A 15,610-nucleotide genomic window follows, 5' to 3' on the forward strand; every position below is an offset into this window, starting at 1 on the left:
TCAGATGAGTATGTGCTAATTTCCTTCACTGGAAGTTCAAGAGAAGGAAGAGGTTAGGAAAGAATAAGTTGGAGGGTTTCCTGTTGTTCATATTGAATTTGAGATTCCAACAGGACATTGAGCTGCAAGAGTCTAGAACTAATTGGAAATGCGTGTCTGGAAGCACAGATGAAAGGACTCATCTTGGAGGTTCTCACAATTGAAACTGTGCAAGTGGTTGATTTTGCTGAGTTGGGAGGAAGGATTAAAAAAGAAAAGATGAGGGCCCAGGACAGGATTTGGGTAATTGTGGTGGCAGACTGAAGTGGGAGCAATGGACAGAAGAGGAGTTGGTGAGAGATCAGTTAGGGACCTGGAGAATGTGGTGTATGGGAGCCAAGGCAGCTAGAGTTTCAGGAAAGAAGGGGGAGCCCTGTTTCAACTCCCGCAGGAGGGCTAAGGACCGTGAGTGCTGAGGGGAGCCGACTCACTCTAGTCATCATGGTGAATTCTTTCTGATTCTGTTGGTTTTAATATTAGGGGATTGCTTCTTAAGTTCCTACGAATTAATAGGTACTTACATTCTTGGTCCAGGTATCTGTCTATGCTCAGAAACCTATAGATACTTCCTGCCTGACGTGTAGATGCCTTCATTTCTTACAACATATCCATTGTGAGTCAGAAGACGTACTGGAATTTTCTGAAAAGAACGTGTAATACGTGGCCTCTGTCAAGGTTCTTACTGGAATTTTGGCCTGAAACTCCCAATTTGTCAAAGTTGCTCTTCAGTCATCCAGCCTGTCATTGCCTCTGTCACTTTAGTGTGCCCAGTACTTCATGCTGCCTCTTCCCAGAATTGTAGACATGCCCCAGCGGCGAGTTGCCATTTCCAATGAAAACATCAGAGGAGGACAAGCAGAGAATGCATGCAAGGAAGCAAGGGAGAAGGTTCCAATACACATTGTTTTCCAGGCACCTTTTAGGTGCTTTGCCTTCATTATTTCACTTAATCCTCATAATAACCCTGTGAAGTAAGTAGTAGTATCCCCATTTTACAGATGAGGAAACTGAGACACAGGTTAAGTGACTTGCCCAAAATCACACAACTGGTGAGTACATGTGAACCCAGATCTGTCTGACTCCAGAGCCTGAGCTCTTTTCTGCTGCATTGCACAGAGGCTCTGAGTTTGGAGTTCTGAAGCTGGTGTCCAGATCGGGAGTCACTGGGGAAGCTCTGCCCGGCGTCCTGGGGGAAGCCAGCTTTGGGATGCGATACATAAATGGCCGTACCTCTCGCTGATACTTGGGTCACTTAGTTCTTTTTAATTTTTCACTCACCTTCCTACTTCCTCCTAAGAAGAACTTTATAATCTGTGTTCTTTTAAAGCCTACTAACAACAATTACAGATTGATTGCCTCTGGGGAGTCGAACTGGAGGTGAGGAGGGATGGGGCAGGAGGCTGCTGTTTCCATTACAAGTCCTGCTGTGCTAATAGGGTTTTGTTTTGTTCTTTATGATACTTTCATTTTGTAAAAGGTCCTCTAAAGACCAGCACATATTGACATACAATAGTAAATACTATGAATACACAAAAGAATACACTTTGCTAAGTTAATGACTGTGAGGTGTATTTTTGTAAAATCAGAAAACCTACATTTTGTGCATCCGTTCTTTTGTGTGAAGGTTCGTAACGAGTTTTACAAGGACACACAGGGTGTGATACTGGTCTATGACGTTGGGCAGAAAGACTCCTTTGATGCCCTTGATGCATGGCTGGCAGAAATGAAGCAAGATCTTGGACCTCATGGAAACATGGAAAATATTGTCTTTGTGGTGTGTGCCAACAAGGTAATTGCTTTGGAAATGGTATGCTCAACTTTCTAGATTCATTATGGGAAGACTACAGCTCTGAGTTCTGGGGAATAAATAAAAAGAAAAGAAAAATTCTTTATTCTGTAATATAGGAATCAACAGCTTTTCAAAACATATGTCCCTAAAATAAGCAAAACCTGGTATATCAGGATTTTTGTCCATTTTTTTTCTGGTGTCTTACTTGGGGAAGGATACTGTGACTGAGCAGGAGAGGTGGGTCCTGATTATCACGCTCTGACCTGATTGGAGGAGGGGCCGTAGTCAGGTGAAATGAGCACTATGGGAAGGTGTGAGAAGCAGCCCATGGCCCCTTGAGTGGGGCAGATGTCATGCAGCCAGGCTTCACAGAGGGGAGGGGTAGAGTTTTCTCCCGGGATAAAGTGGGAAATGCGGTTGCAGGCGCTTGTTGTTTTGCCACGGAAAATCAGTCCGCATTCAGTATTATTAATTTTTTGGCCCTTTTGCTCCTGGTAATTTGATGTACTAGCGCTGGGGTTCATTTGAGAATGGTATTTGCCTCAGTGAAGGATTGACACAGACCTCACTGGGCCTATCCTAGTGGGACAAGGTTGAAATCTTCCCTCTGCCCCATAACTTTCTATTTCAGATCGATTGTACCAAGCACCGCTGTGTTGATGAAAGTGAAGGGCGTCTTTGGGCCGAAAGCAAAGGATTCCTGTACTTTGAAACTTCAGCACAAACCGGAGAAGGAATCAACGAGATGTTCCAGGTAACCTAGCATTTTGTTATTTTAGAGTTTGTGTCAAGGCTGACGATGCCAAATTTTAGTTTAAATTATGAGAAGCAAAAAAGTAGCAGGAATTTCTCATTAGAATAAGCTCTTTCTTTCCAGAAGCTGGTGGGAAAGAGAGAGAAAAGAGAATGAATGTGTGTGTCTGTGTGATATGTCTGCTGTTATTTTAGCCCAGACTTGGCTGATCATCAGAATTACTTGGGGAGATTCTTCCAAATACAGATTACTGGGCTCCAGATCTACTGGAAGCTTAATGTTGTGCCGGAACCCAGGAATCTGTATTTTGAAGAAGCTCTCTAGTTTAGTCATCAAGTTTAACAACAGTTATTGTACACTTACTTAAGTGGGACAAAGATTGTCTTCAGAGCTACCTTTGGTTACATTTGTATTCATAATCAAATGGAAGCATTCCTTTGGCAAAATTGCCTCGCCATAGCTAGTATAATCCTATATTCTAGACCATGGGGGTGCAATTAGAGAGTGGGAGACTGTTATTACAGAATCCAGCCAGTCGCACATAAAAATTAGGTCTTACCAGTCAAGAATATGAGTACGAGAGAAGGATGTACTCATATCACAACCTGAATAGATGGTCACTTTTTAAAACTTACTAGTCTTGAATAATTTTAAGGAGAGGAGGCTATTTCAACAATCAGTTATAAAGTCAAGTCAATTCTTAATTATAGACACATTTGGAAGTAAGTCATGGCATGAATAATGCATTTTTTTCTTGTGAATATATCTCATATTTTGGGAATTTTTAGCATTTCAAATAATGTAGCTATACTATAAAGAGTTGTTCCTAATTACTGAGTGGGATTTTATTTAATCTTTTATGCTGAATTTCCCTCTCACAAGATGTCACCCCTCCTACCAGAAGACAGGTTTCATCCTTGGCTGACAGGCTGAATTGGGCATCAGTAGCTTCTATGTCAAGAATAGAAGGTTGATGTTGCTTTGCCATGTTTTTAGTCTTTTGAGTACGTCGACCTATGTTAACTCGTACCTATGTATGTGCAATAATGACATTTAACCATTTGAATAGTATTGTATAATTCTGGAAGAGTTTGCATGTTTCATCTCATTTGAGACTCTTAACAATGTGTGACAAGTATTATTCTCATTTCAGATATGAGGACATCTAAAAGTGGTAGTGATTTGTCCAAGAGGTATAAATAATAAATGTTAGGGCCGGCCTGGTGGTGCAGCGGTTAAGTTCGCATGTCCCGCTTCTCGGCGGCCCAGGGTTGGCCGGTTCAGATCCCAGGTGGGGCATGGCACCACTTGGCAAAAGCCATACTGTGGTAGGTGTCCCATATATAAAGTAGAGGAAGATGGGCATGGACATTAGCTCAGGGCCAGTCTTCCTCAGCAAAAAGAGGAGGATTGGCAGTAGTTAGCTCAGGGCTAATCTTCCTCAAAATAATAATAATAATAATAATAATAACAATAACTGTTAGAGGGTCAGTTTCTTTCAGCGCTTTAAAGATATTGGTCCATTCTCTTCTGGCCTCTATTGTGTCTCATGAGACATTAGTACCCGTTCTTACTCTTGTTCCTTTGTACGTGATATGTCTTTTTCTTCCCCCTAGCTATGCCAAGAGTTTCTCTTTATCTTTGGTTTTCAGTCATTGTGCTATGTACCTAGGTGTGGTTCTCTTCATATCTATTTTACTTGGGGTTTGTTGAGTTTCTTAAATTGGTAGGCAGGTGTTTTTCATCACATTTGAGAAGTTGGGTTTTCTTTTTTACTGTTATTTATTCCAATTTTTCTTTGGCCCTGTTCCCACTCTCTTTTCCTTCTGGGACTCCAATTACATGTATATTAGACCATTTGATTTTGGCCCCTCATCCTTGAGGCTGTTTATTTTTCTTCCATTTTTTTTCTCAATTTTTCAGACAATGTAGTCTCTCTTGATCTGGCTTCAATCTGCTGTTAAATCCACTGAGTGAATTTTCCAATTCCCCATACTTTTCAGTTCTAGAATTTGTATTTGGTTCTTTTACATGGCTCCCAGTTCTCTGCTGAGATCCTCTTATCTGTTCACTTATTAAGAGTATATTTTCCTCTAATTCTTTGAACATGTTTTCCTTTACCTATTGGAAATATTTATAATAGCCGCCTTAAAGTCTTTGTCCAATAGCTGAACCATCTTGGGTTCATTTTCTCTTGACTACTTTTTTCCCTGACTATGGATAACATTTTTTTTGTAGAGTAGTGACTTTTGATTGAACACCAGACATTGTGGAGACTCTAGATTCTTTTATTTTCCTCAGAAAAATGTTGATTCTTGTTTCCACAGGTAGTTTAATTACTGGAAACTTACATTGAACTTCTGTAGACTTGATTTTTGGCTTTGACAGCAAGGATCTGAAGGAAGCCCAAAGTGTTTCCCGAGCCCTTCTGATTTGGCAGGACTCAGCCTCCAAGTTCTGTCCCTCGTGCAGATCTTGTCAGCTCTTGGGTTTAGGTTTTGTTAGGATGAGTCTAATTCCTAAGGCATAGCCGTTGTGTGGTGTCTCAGCTGCATGCTGGGGGTATTAATGAGGTGTTAAGGCAGTCTCTCCACTCTGGCAAGGCCAAGCTCCAGTGTCCCCGGGACAGCTCTTCCCCAAGCACCACTGGACTTCCAGTACAGCAGCTCTGTTCTCAACCCCATGGTAGCTGTTATCTGCTAGGTCTCAGATTATCTCACCCTGTGTCTGTATAGCCTAGCCCTCAGCTACAAACTAGTGGGGAACTCCCACATGGGTTCTGGGGCCCAACTCTGCAGAGTTCCTCCTCTCCAATGCCCTGCTCTGGCATATCCTCTAGCCGTCTAGCCACTAGCATCCTCAAGCTCTGGTCTCTGCCTCCTTGGCTCAATGGGACTTTGTGTCTGCTCAGACTCCAGCTCTCTGTGACATGATCAGGAAATGGACTCCAGGTAGAAAGCCAAGGAGCAATCTTACACTTGCTGTTGTCTACTGCCTGAAAATAGTTACCTTATATATTTGTCCACTTTTGTAGTAGTGTGTGGCAGGATGTCTAGTTCAGTGCCCGTTACTCCATCATGGCTAGAACTCAGACATGGAATTTAGACAGACTTTTGACTTCACTTTTGGTGTTCTGTGTACCACAGCAAGCTGATCTTCTGTAACCATGTGTGTTATGAGAGAATACTTGCGCTTTCAGAAATCTGTGTGTTTATATTTAGGTTAACTTATAGACTAGAAGAAAACTTTCCTGATACATAGCACAAGCAAACATCTGTGAATTGTGATCCCTTTTAGGTGCTTTTATCCTGTTAGATAAATCTTGGGTAGGCTAATGAATAAATTAGTCTGGTTTTTTTTTTTTTTTTTGAAGAAAAGGGCCAACAGAGTGTAATAAAACTATTCTGTAAGTAAGCACTTAGAAGTAGTGCTTTCTTGCTGGTTCAATTTAATAAATATTTTCTTTGTTTCCTATATATTTAATAGACACTTTATGTCAGGAAAGAACTTGGTTTTGTCTTATTCACATTGTTAATAGAGAGCAATTTAAGATAGACCAAAACCAAGTCAATACTGCTTTTGTCTTGGTATCTAGTGGCTTTTCCTATGACACCCCTTCTCACCTGTCAAGGCTTCTTATCTAGGTTGTCAAGTTGATTAGCTGTTATTGGAGATAAGAAAGAGGAGTCTAAGAGAAAGATAAAACTTTTAGACAATAATAAGAACTATAAAAATATCTGGAAAAGAATAGGAAGAGATTTAAAAAGAAATGGAGGGAAAAGGATATATTTCTATCTAAAATCAGCTATAGTACATTAAATTAGTATTTTGAGTGAAGTTATTCAACAGCAAGCAGTGCACAGATCGTAAAATAGGAGCAAGATCAAAAAATACTTTTCACGTTGAAAAGCATCATAAAAAAAAGCAAAGAATATGAACAGTTTACAGAAAAAGAAACAGCTGATAAGCATATAAAAAGATACTCAATTTCACTTACAATTAAAGCAGTGTGAGTCAAAACTGTGAGATACACATCAGATTGGCAAAAGTGAAGGACTATAATGTCCAATATTGACGAGGGTTTGGGGAAATAGATGCTCTCATACCCCGTGATGGACGTGTGATCTGGTACAGCACTTTTGTACAAAATTTGTCAAAATCCAAAATTAAAATGCACATGCTCTCTTCTTCAAAAGTCCTTCTTCTAGGAATTTATCCTAAAACAGTATCCCTACAAGTGTGCAGAGATATATACACAGAAAGGTATTCATCAAAGCACTGTTTGTAGTAGCAAACAAAGGGAGACCGTTGACTTGTCCAAGAATAGGGAGTTGGTTAAATGACATGGGACAGTCACACGGTAAAATACTCAACAGTCATTAAAAAAGATGAAGAGGGCCAGCCCAGTGGCGTAGCGGTTAAGTTCAGATGTTCCGCTTTGGTGGCCCAGGGTTCGCCAGTTCGGATCCTGGGTGCAGACCCATGCACCGCTTGTCAAGCCATGCTGTGGTAGGCATCCCACATATAAAGTAGAGGAAGATGGGCACGGATGTTTGCTCGGGGCCAGTCTTCCTCAGCAAAAAAGAGGAGGATTGGTAGTGGATGTTAGCTCAGGGCTAATCTTCCTCAAAAACAAAACAAAACAAAAAACAAACAAACAAAAAAGGACAAAGCAAGTGTCTATATGCAGCTAGAGAAAGATTCCAGGGTTCATTATTATGTGAAAAAAATGCAAGGTGCTAAGCAGTGTGTTTAATCTACTCTCTTTTATGCAAATGTTTAGCGTATGGATGTGTGTATGTACTGGTGTACTGATAGAAAATTTTTCTGGAAGGATACCCAAAAAAATATCAAAAGTGGTTTTCTCAAGGAGAGGAACTTGAAGGGTAGGGAAGCATAGTTTTCATTTTACACTCTTCTTTACTATTTGAATTTTTCTAACAGTGTTCATCTGCTACTTTTTAACCTCAAGTATAGTTATCTGAGAGTAGGATTATAAGCCATTTAAATTTTATTCCTTGTACTTTTTGTGTTTAAATAGATATATTTAGAAGGAAAAAAATTCTTCCAAAGTACGTATTTGCTTTATCATGAATTTTAAGAGTTTTTGGAATATATTAAAATTCTTTAAGTTGATGCTTAAAAGCAATTCCTATTTTCACAAAATGAGTTCTACTCTGGGTTGTGTTTTCTTTTTGCAGACCTTTTATGTATCCATAGTTGATTTATGTGAAAATGGCGGGAAACGTCCCATCACAAATAGCAGTGCTAGCTTCACCAAAGAACAAGCAGACACCATTCGCAGAATTCGGAATAGTAAAGATAGTTGGGACATGTTGGGAGTCAAACCCGGGGCCTCAAGGTAAGCAGTGCTCTGGGGTGTCAGTGCTGAGTTCCATGACAGAGAAAGACTCAGTCGTCAAAATCATAGGTGCACTGTATCTTCTTGTAATTGGCTAGAAATATGAGGGTGTGTGGAAATAGATTAGATTAATTAATAACACTCCTTTACTGAATTAACTGAATACCAAAGAAACAAAATAGAGGGCACAGTAGCCTGATAAGGGAACCATGTAGCATATATGCATGAATACTTTCTGAAATCGTGTGCTGTGCTTTTGTTTAGTAAGAGCCTTGAAGCTAATGTAACTTTAAGAAAATACCTTATAAAAGAGAATCCTTAAATCATAGAATTTTAGAGAAGGAAAGAATATTAGCAATCAACTTGTCCAAACATTTCGTTTTATAGGTGGGATCACTGAGACTCAGTGAGACTAAACACACGTCCAGGGACCCCAGGAGTTAGGGGGAGACATTGATTCTTGACCCTGAACACTGTGTCTGCCTTTCTCCGTTTCTGTCTTTCTCTCTCAGAAATCCTGCTAGTTCCTCATCTTTATGTATTTATGTTAAATTATTTTATTTTAGCCAAAAGAATTATTCAGGAGAAAAAGAAATACCATCGTTACTCTTTGTTGCTTGTGCAAGAATAAATGATTATTCATTATGGTTATATCACTTTTTCCCCCAGTTTTATTGAAATATAATTGACATACAGCACTGTGTGAGTTTAAGGTGTACGACATAGTGACTTGACTTACATATATTGTGAAATGATTACCACAGTGAGTTTAGTTAACATCCATCATCTCATATAGATAAAAAAGAAAATGAAAGTGAAGTGTTTTTTTCCTTGTGATGAGAACTCTTGGGATCTGCTCTCTTGCTAACTTTCAATGGTTATATAACTTTAATGGTGTACGACTACTCTTACCGTGCATATTATAATTTATAAGGTTCTCAGACCTTTCCATTTTGCTCCACGGCTTTCCTCCACATGCTTCTCCCTTTCTACTTTTTCACCTTGATTCCCACAAAAGAGAAAAGTATGTCTTGAAATTACCTCATCAGCATCAACAGCATTAGGTATCTCTTCTCCATTTTGGTCTCATAGCATATATCTTAAAGTCCAGAAGGAAAGAGGGGAGGGGATGAGGAAGTCAGTTATTAGTCACCCTTGACTTGCCAGGATGCTTTAAACATGTGAAGGAATTCAGATGACCTCATGTATATAGCACAAAGTTAACTGGTGTCTTTTAAATGTTCTTTTACACTTCTGTAGTCTCATTCTAAATTCTTCCGTTTCATCACCAAGGGATATTGGCTCTAAAACTAATAAACTATTACTTTACATATTAATTAACTTAGAACAATATTTGTTAAAAAAAAAAAAAAAAAGAAACTTCTGATTCCTTATTTATTCACTGTAGTTAACTGGAATCTACCAAAATCCACAAAACCTCCGTAAGTTCCATATCCTTGACCAAAGTAAACACATACTTTTCTTATCTTTGTTTCTCTGAGTCTATCAAACTCATTTTGTATGGCACTGAGCACATTTGGGAAAAACCTAAAAACATTTTTTTTAAGTTATAGAGAGTTTTACTATTCTTGAACTTTAAGAAAATCTTCATCTTCAGTAGAATTAATATATTTGTTACACACCTGACTCAGTCTTTTTCTCCAAAAATTTTCCTCAGAAGTCTCTTGCTACCCCGAATTCTTGCAAGGCACTCCTGGTGCAGAGGACCAGGCCTAACTGCTAACTACTACATGTGGACATGTTCCCTCGGCAAGCAGAGTGGCCCTACCCAGGACTCACTCATGAGGAAAAGAGGATGCTGTACCTGTCTCAAAGTCAGAGAGTCTTAGAAAGAATAGGATTCTTGTTAGCTAATATCAAAATTATCTATGTAGAAAAGCTACATGCAAGGTTAAAGGAAGAAAATTCAGAAGGACTCCTCTAAGAGCAGAAAGCAGAAAAAGCCTTAGAATAAATGCCGAAGACATGAAGAGCTGTTAACATGGCCCTATGACCTCAGTCTCTCCAACTTGACACCTTAAGACTTTCTATCACATCTGAGATATCAAAGACCATCTCCCTAATTTGGAGAGCCTAACTAGAAATCCTTCTGATAAAAGATACAGGAGGAAAGCTAGGGCATTTGGGAAAGTTACCCCATGTGCAGGCTTATGGGATAACTGGAACCCTGAATTACAAAAGGGAGGTGGGAAATAAAACCATCTGGTAGAGACAGAGCCAGACTCTGACCAGGGTTGTCGCTGAGTTTCTAGAAGCCTCCCGGAGGCCTGACACCTGAGGATAGTGAGGAGCAGAGAGAGTTATAGGGACAGGTGGTCTCCAGGCCCCTGGCCCAGCCAGTCCCTGCTCATTGAGGTGCTCAGAAGCCTGAAGATCTCTCCTGGGGCTCTGCTGGTCTTTGGAGAAACATTCGTTGTTCCTGCTCCTTTCCTCTCTGGTTAATATTAACTCCTCTCTTCTTTCTTCTTTGGTCTCAGGGAGCTCACTGTTACTCTCAGGTACCCCTTTCCAGTGGCTCACCATCTTCCTTGGGCATCAGATTCTCTGTGACCCTGGAACTCATTTCACCCTTTTTTCTTGTGTCTTCTCCCCCTCTGTATCCAGCTCATCATCTGCTTCTTCCAATTCTTTCTTTGTTATCTCTTTTATCCTCCCTTGTTTGCTTCCACAAACCCCTTAGTCTGAACTCTTGTACTCATGCTCGGGCTGTAACAGCCTCCCACCTGTCTCCAAATTCAGAAACAGCTTTCCCAGCACCATTTTGTCATGAAATATCTGCTACCGTCATTGTTCATCAGATCTGACGTTTTTGTTGCTTCACCCTCGATGCCCTTCACTGACTCACCCTGCTCCCTGGCCAACTTTGTTTCCTGTTGCTTCCCATCACTTTCCTCATGAGCTACACACCGTGTCCGTGCTTCGCTCCCAGCCTCTGCCAGTTGTTCTGTGTTTCCCCACCACTGTATTAAGCCCCGAGCCCCCCTTTTTTCCAGAACCCTACTCCGAGGGCCTGCCCTGATGGCTTCATGTCCTCATGCCTTCACTCAGCAAAGATTTGCTGAGTGCCTCTTAGGTGCCAAGTACTGTCTATTTTCATCTGGTCATTTTTTTTTACCTAGCGTTTTCTTAGCGTTTATATACTCATTTTGCATTGTATTTTTTTCTACTTGTATGTTACATATTATTTGTTTGTTTGTTGTTTGTTTCCCAGTCCTTTAGTCCCACCTTTGAGAAAGGGTAATAATTATTCGGGATATGCTTACTGCAAGAGATGTTCTCTCTCTCTTATATATCCAGACAGCTGAAGTGCAGGGGTGGAGGGGGCTGGCCCTGTTGCTGACGGAGAGCTTCGCTTCTTTTCGTAGGGATGAAGTCAATAAAGCGTATCGGAGACTCGCTGTGCTGCTGCACCCTGACAAATGTGTAGCTCCCGGCAGCGAAGATGCCTTCAAAGCCGTCGTGAATGCCCGGACAGCCCTCCTGAAAAACATCAAGTAGAAAGTAGAAAAAAAAGACAAGTGTGGGCCTCAAGTACAAACAGACTTTCCCGAGAGGTAAAATAGCCAACATGGAGTTTTCCTCCCCAAAAACCTTCCTGCTCTTTTCGCTCATGTGTTGTCATTTGTAAATTGGTCATTCAGGCGGCTGTTGCCATTTCATAGACATTTTACAGAGATGAAGTGAAGAGAACCAAGCGCCGCTTATGCGCTGTAGTTCATTTCGTAGGTCCAAGCAATCTGAATTTGTTTTTCTCCTTCGTTTGTAAGCTCTGTGATTGTAGCATCCCTTAGGCACTTCACTCAGGAAAGTCTGTGAGGATTCTGGAGAGAGGAAGGAAGACAACAGGACCCTTTCACTTTTTCCTTTTTTTTAAATTCTTCATCAGAGAAGAAAACAACAAAAACGGCAGCAGACAATATCAAAACCCCTGAAAGTTTGGTGTGACCTCAATAGCAAGTTACTCCTTTTACAATGAGGTCCTTAGGTGGTATTTTAACCATCGATCTATTACTAATGAACTCTAGGCAGCCCTTTGGTAGTTTGTGAAACGAGGCCATACAATTCTGAACGAGCAGCCCTTTTACGACATTTGCTCGGTTTCCCTTCTCCAACCAGCAGGGGGAGAGACAAGCCAGTTCTAAAAGAGGAAAGTTCTGGGTACCCTCGCTGCTGCTAATCCTGCCCCTGGATCTGAGGGCTTTGCCTGGCCGTGGAAATGGGTGCTGGTAGCTGCAGGGAGCATCACTTACCTAGGAATCAGGAACCAGAGCCCAAGACAGAAGTGCTTGCAGGTCACACTAGATTGCGCACGCATCCCCAGAGGGCACGGCCAGCCTGGCTCAGACATGTGCGATGCCCTAGGAGAGCCCCGTGTGAGCTTCAGCCTTTTCTTCTTTCTGCATCATTTGCCACCAGCAGGTGGAAAGGCACGAGTGCTCCTCGACAAGCCGGGCCTCCTCTTCATTTCCTCATCCTCCTCAGTGTTAGTTTCCTGTTTTTCCCTCTTCTTCTCTTGCCCTCTTGTTTTTTTACACCACATCTGCCATCATTTCTCTCTCCTTGAATCCCTGGCTTCTGGCCACTGCCTTCTCCATCCTTTCTTATAAGCCTTGACCTGGGCCTCGTTGACCAGAGGGAAGTATGGAGCCTTTGGGTGGTGGTGAAGGGAGAGATCTTAAGGCCTGTGTGGGAGGAATCTGTAATTTTTGCTTGGGCTCCAGATTTCAGAATAGTAATATTTTTAACTACAGGTTACAAAAATTAATTTCACATAGAGAAATACCATCTCTTGTCACAGTCTCCTCCTCAGTATCCCAGGGATGGTCGAAGGCCCAGTGTGAGCACTGGCCTTTCTTCCAGAGCGCACAGGACCAGTCCCACTGTGTGACTCATTACGTCATCACTCTCATTATGTTACTCACGTTTTTTGCTGTGACCGCACTGCCCTACTTGAGGCTTTAAAGTAGGTGGAACTTTATTGTTGGTGAAGTTTAAACAGCTATCCCATATTGATCGCCAAATAGCACTGACCTTACCATCTAAGAAGATAAGCCACTTTTGTTTAATTTGAGCCCACTGCAGCCTTCTGGATCTCTCCCTCCCCAAGCAGCTTCCCTCTGTGGCTGCACTTGGGCTGCACTGAGCTCACTGTCAGGAAGCCGGAGTGTTGTTTTCTAGTGTGAGTTTTCATCATAGTATATTGAAAATGCTTTTCTTTTCTATGCATTGAGATCTGAGGTGGGATTTCTCGTGGGATTTTCCTCTGGCCTTTTAACTTTACCTGGCTGCTGGAACGGCAGAGCTCCAGCCCAAAGTTCTTCTGGACCTAAATGTTGCTTACGGCCTTCATCGCGCCTGAAGTAATTAAACATAGATCTGTTCTTGCAGCAGACTTTAGGCCTCTTATGAATGAGGGATCGTGCATGGCAGGGTCAGCCAAACTGACATGAGCATGTGGTCCTGGACAGAAGCCGGGGCCAGGTCTCATCACTGTTGTTAAACACTAGGTCAGTCACCTCACCCAGCCACATGGTGCAAATGAGCAGTGCCATCGAAGAGTGTTCTTCAGCGCTTCCACTCGTGTCCTCACATAACGAGTGACTTCCCTTCATGTCCTTACATAACGAGCGACTTGCTGAAATTTAGTCTGATCTTGATTCTTGGGTCTTGGGACTCAGTTCCCTGCACCTTCATTATGAACGTTAAGGATGGCCATGTACTGCTTCATTTATGTAAAAGAAAGAAGAGACGAACGTTCATCTTCAGGGTCCTAGAATTTTTCTGGTTTCCGTAATCCGTGAGTAGAATGTCAAGAGGTGATGAAGCATGATCTGCACTGAAAAGGTTTTTTGGTACTAACTTCATACAAAACTTTGCCGACCTTGGTGCATTAATTTAAGCTCTTGGTGCAAGGATGTACTTTGCGGTTCAACCTTATTAAAATCCTTCAGCCTGTTAGGATTTCAGCATACCTCAGTGAGAGTGACAACCAGCAGAATAATTTCGATGGCTTAAAGAAATTTGTAGAGGATCTTGTTTTTCAAAAAAGAGTAAAAAGTTTCAACAGCTATTATTAGAGAAAAGCCATTTTTTCCACTTCTGAGTCACCAAGAATTAACACTTTTAAACTTGTTAGAAATCCCCGGAGGCATTTCCATTAATTGTCCAACCTACCTTAGCACTTTAAAATACACCCTCGTCTTGTTCCTCTGTTCCCTTTTGTGCCTCCTTTTCACTTGATGTTCTCCACTGTCGAGAGTTCCTTTACTTCAGCACGCTCATTTTATTTCTTCACTTAAATATGTCTTTGGTTTTGTTGGCCTGTTCACTTAGACGTCCAGACTTGGGGGTCTTGTGCTGCTGCCCGAGATAAATTGCTGTAATTCTATAGATTGCACACTATTCTTTCAGGCTTCCATTTACCTCAGGAAATTACTCGAGTGTGTTCTCACGCATTCAATTCTCAACTGGCGAATATTTCTTTATACCCATAAACTGGTACCTAATTCACTCTTAGTTCAATGAGCCATAGATAAGGCAGCTAAATTTCTGAAGAAAAGCCCGAGTCGATGAGCAGCCCCGTGGGCTCTGAATCAGTAACGAAGTAGCTGCTCCTACAGAGCAATGACAGGCTGGAGGGGGAGGAGGTATTTCCGTCTCAAGGGAGAAAGGCTGGAGCCGTGTGCACATTGTCTTCTTACAGGTAATTTCAGGAGGCGCTGGAACGGCACTCCCTTCTCCACTCACCATCTAGCTCACACCGAGTCTGCCAACGTCTTTATAAAAGTTTTGGAAATGAATTTAGCTGCAAAACGTAGCTAACCACCTTCCATTGTGAGTTTTGCAAAGGAAAGAGAGGATCAGACTTCTCACGATGGACACTTAGCACAATTGTAAGACATAGTTAATTCTGTTTGTACATTGGTTTTTCCCTTAAACGTTTCTAGAGAAGATGAAAGCTTAAACTTGTGGTGTGAATAAGTTAGATTGAGTCTAACAAGCAGTGCAATATTAAGCTGTGCAATAAAGGCCCTGTTGGTGAAACGGCCTGTTGGAAAGTTGGGCAGTTTGGGTTAGCTTCCTGCACTGGTTGCTCTCGGGGCGTCTCCGCTCGGCCTGTGAATGCAGAGTCTCTAAAGAAACCCTTTGCTCTTACGAGGTAATTTACATATTTGCTTTCTGTTGAAATAACTGAAAATGTTAAATCTAACAATTGTTTATGTCTTGTATAGAGAGTGTCATATGTATTTAAGTTGTGTATTTTTATAAAGTAAAGCCAAATATCAAACAGTGGTCTGTGGGCTGCACTTATTTGTCGAGACACTGGTTTTTAATGTAAAACATACTAGCCTGGAAGCTAAGCCAGTTCCTCACCAGCTGAGACCCTAGATAAGACATCTTGCTTTAGTTTCCAACTGGTAAATGGAGGAAATTTTATTCATTGGTCCATCAGGCTATTCTAACTTTATTAGCTTGTGATCTCTAAACACTTTAAAGTGTTTTGATCTTCTAAAGAAAGATACTAATATTTTAATTCAGATGAAAGTATTGTTAACTCATTGTAATAATGCAGATGTTGACTGAATACTTAATAATTCATTTAACTGGTCCCTGGACAACAAGAATCCTTAAGTAACACTATTGT

The 15,610-nt window shown here is 41.3% G+C and overlaps 1 protein-coding gene across 2 annotated transcripts in view; it reads left to right on the forward strand.

Moving 5' to 3' along the window:
- DNAJC27 (DnaJ heat shock protein family (Hsp40) member C27) overlaps nucleotides 1–15,255 on the forward strand; it is a 32,638-nt gene extending 17,383 nt beyond the window's left edge. The window contains exons 4-8 of one of the 2 annotated variants that reach the window (XR_544109.2): nucleotides 1,664–1,828; nucleotides 2,460–2,582; nucleotides 7,784–7,944; nucleotides 11,331–11,519; nucleotides 14,669–15,255. Coding sequence is in view for 1 of the 2 variants with exons in the window: in XM_008515267.2 (XP_008513489.1) it covers nucleotides 1,664–1,828; nucleotides 2,460–2,582; nucleotides 7,784–7,944; nucleotides 11,331–11,463 (582 nt within the window). In the remaining variant the exon portion in view is untranslated. Of the gene's footprint in view, nucleotides 1–1,663; nucleotides 1,829–2,459; nucleotides 2,583–7,783; nucleotides 7,945–11,330 lie in introns of both variants that reach the window. The other variant, XM_008515267.2, reaches the window with a different exon arrangement.
- Nucleotides 15,256–15,610: the final 355 nt, after the last annotated feature.

This window comes from Equus przewalskii, chromosome 14 (genome assembly GCF_037783145.1).
Source record: "Equus przewalskii isolate Varuska chromosome 14, EquPr2, whole genome shotgun sequence".
Classification (NCBI taxonomy): domain Eukaryota; kingdom Metazoa; phylum Chordata; class Mammalia; order Perissodactyla; family Equidae; genus Equus; species Equus przewalskii.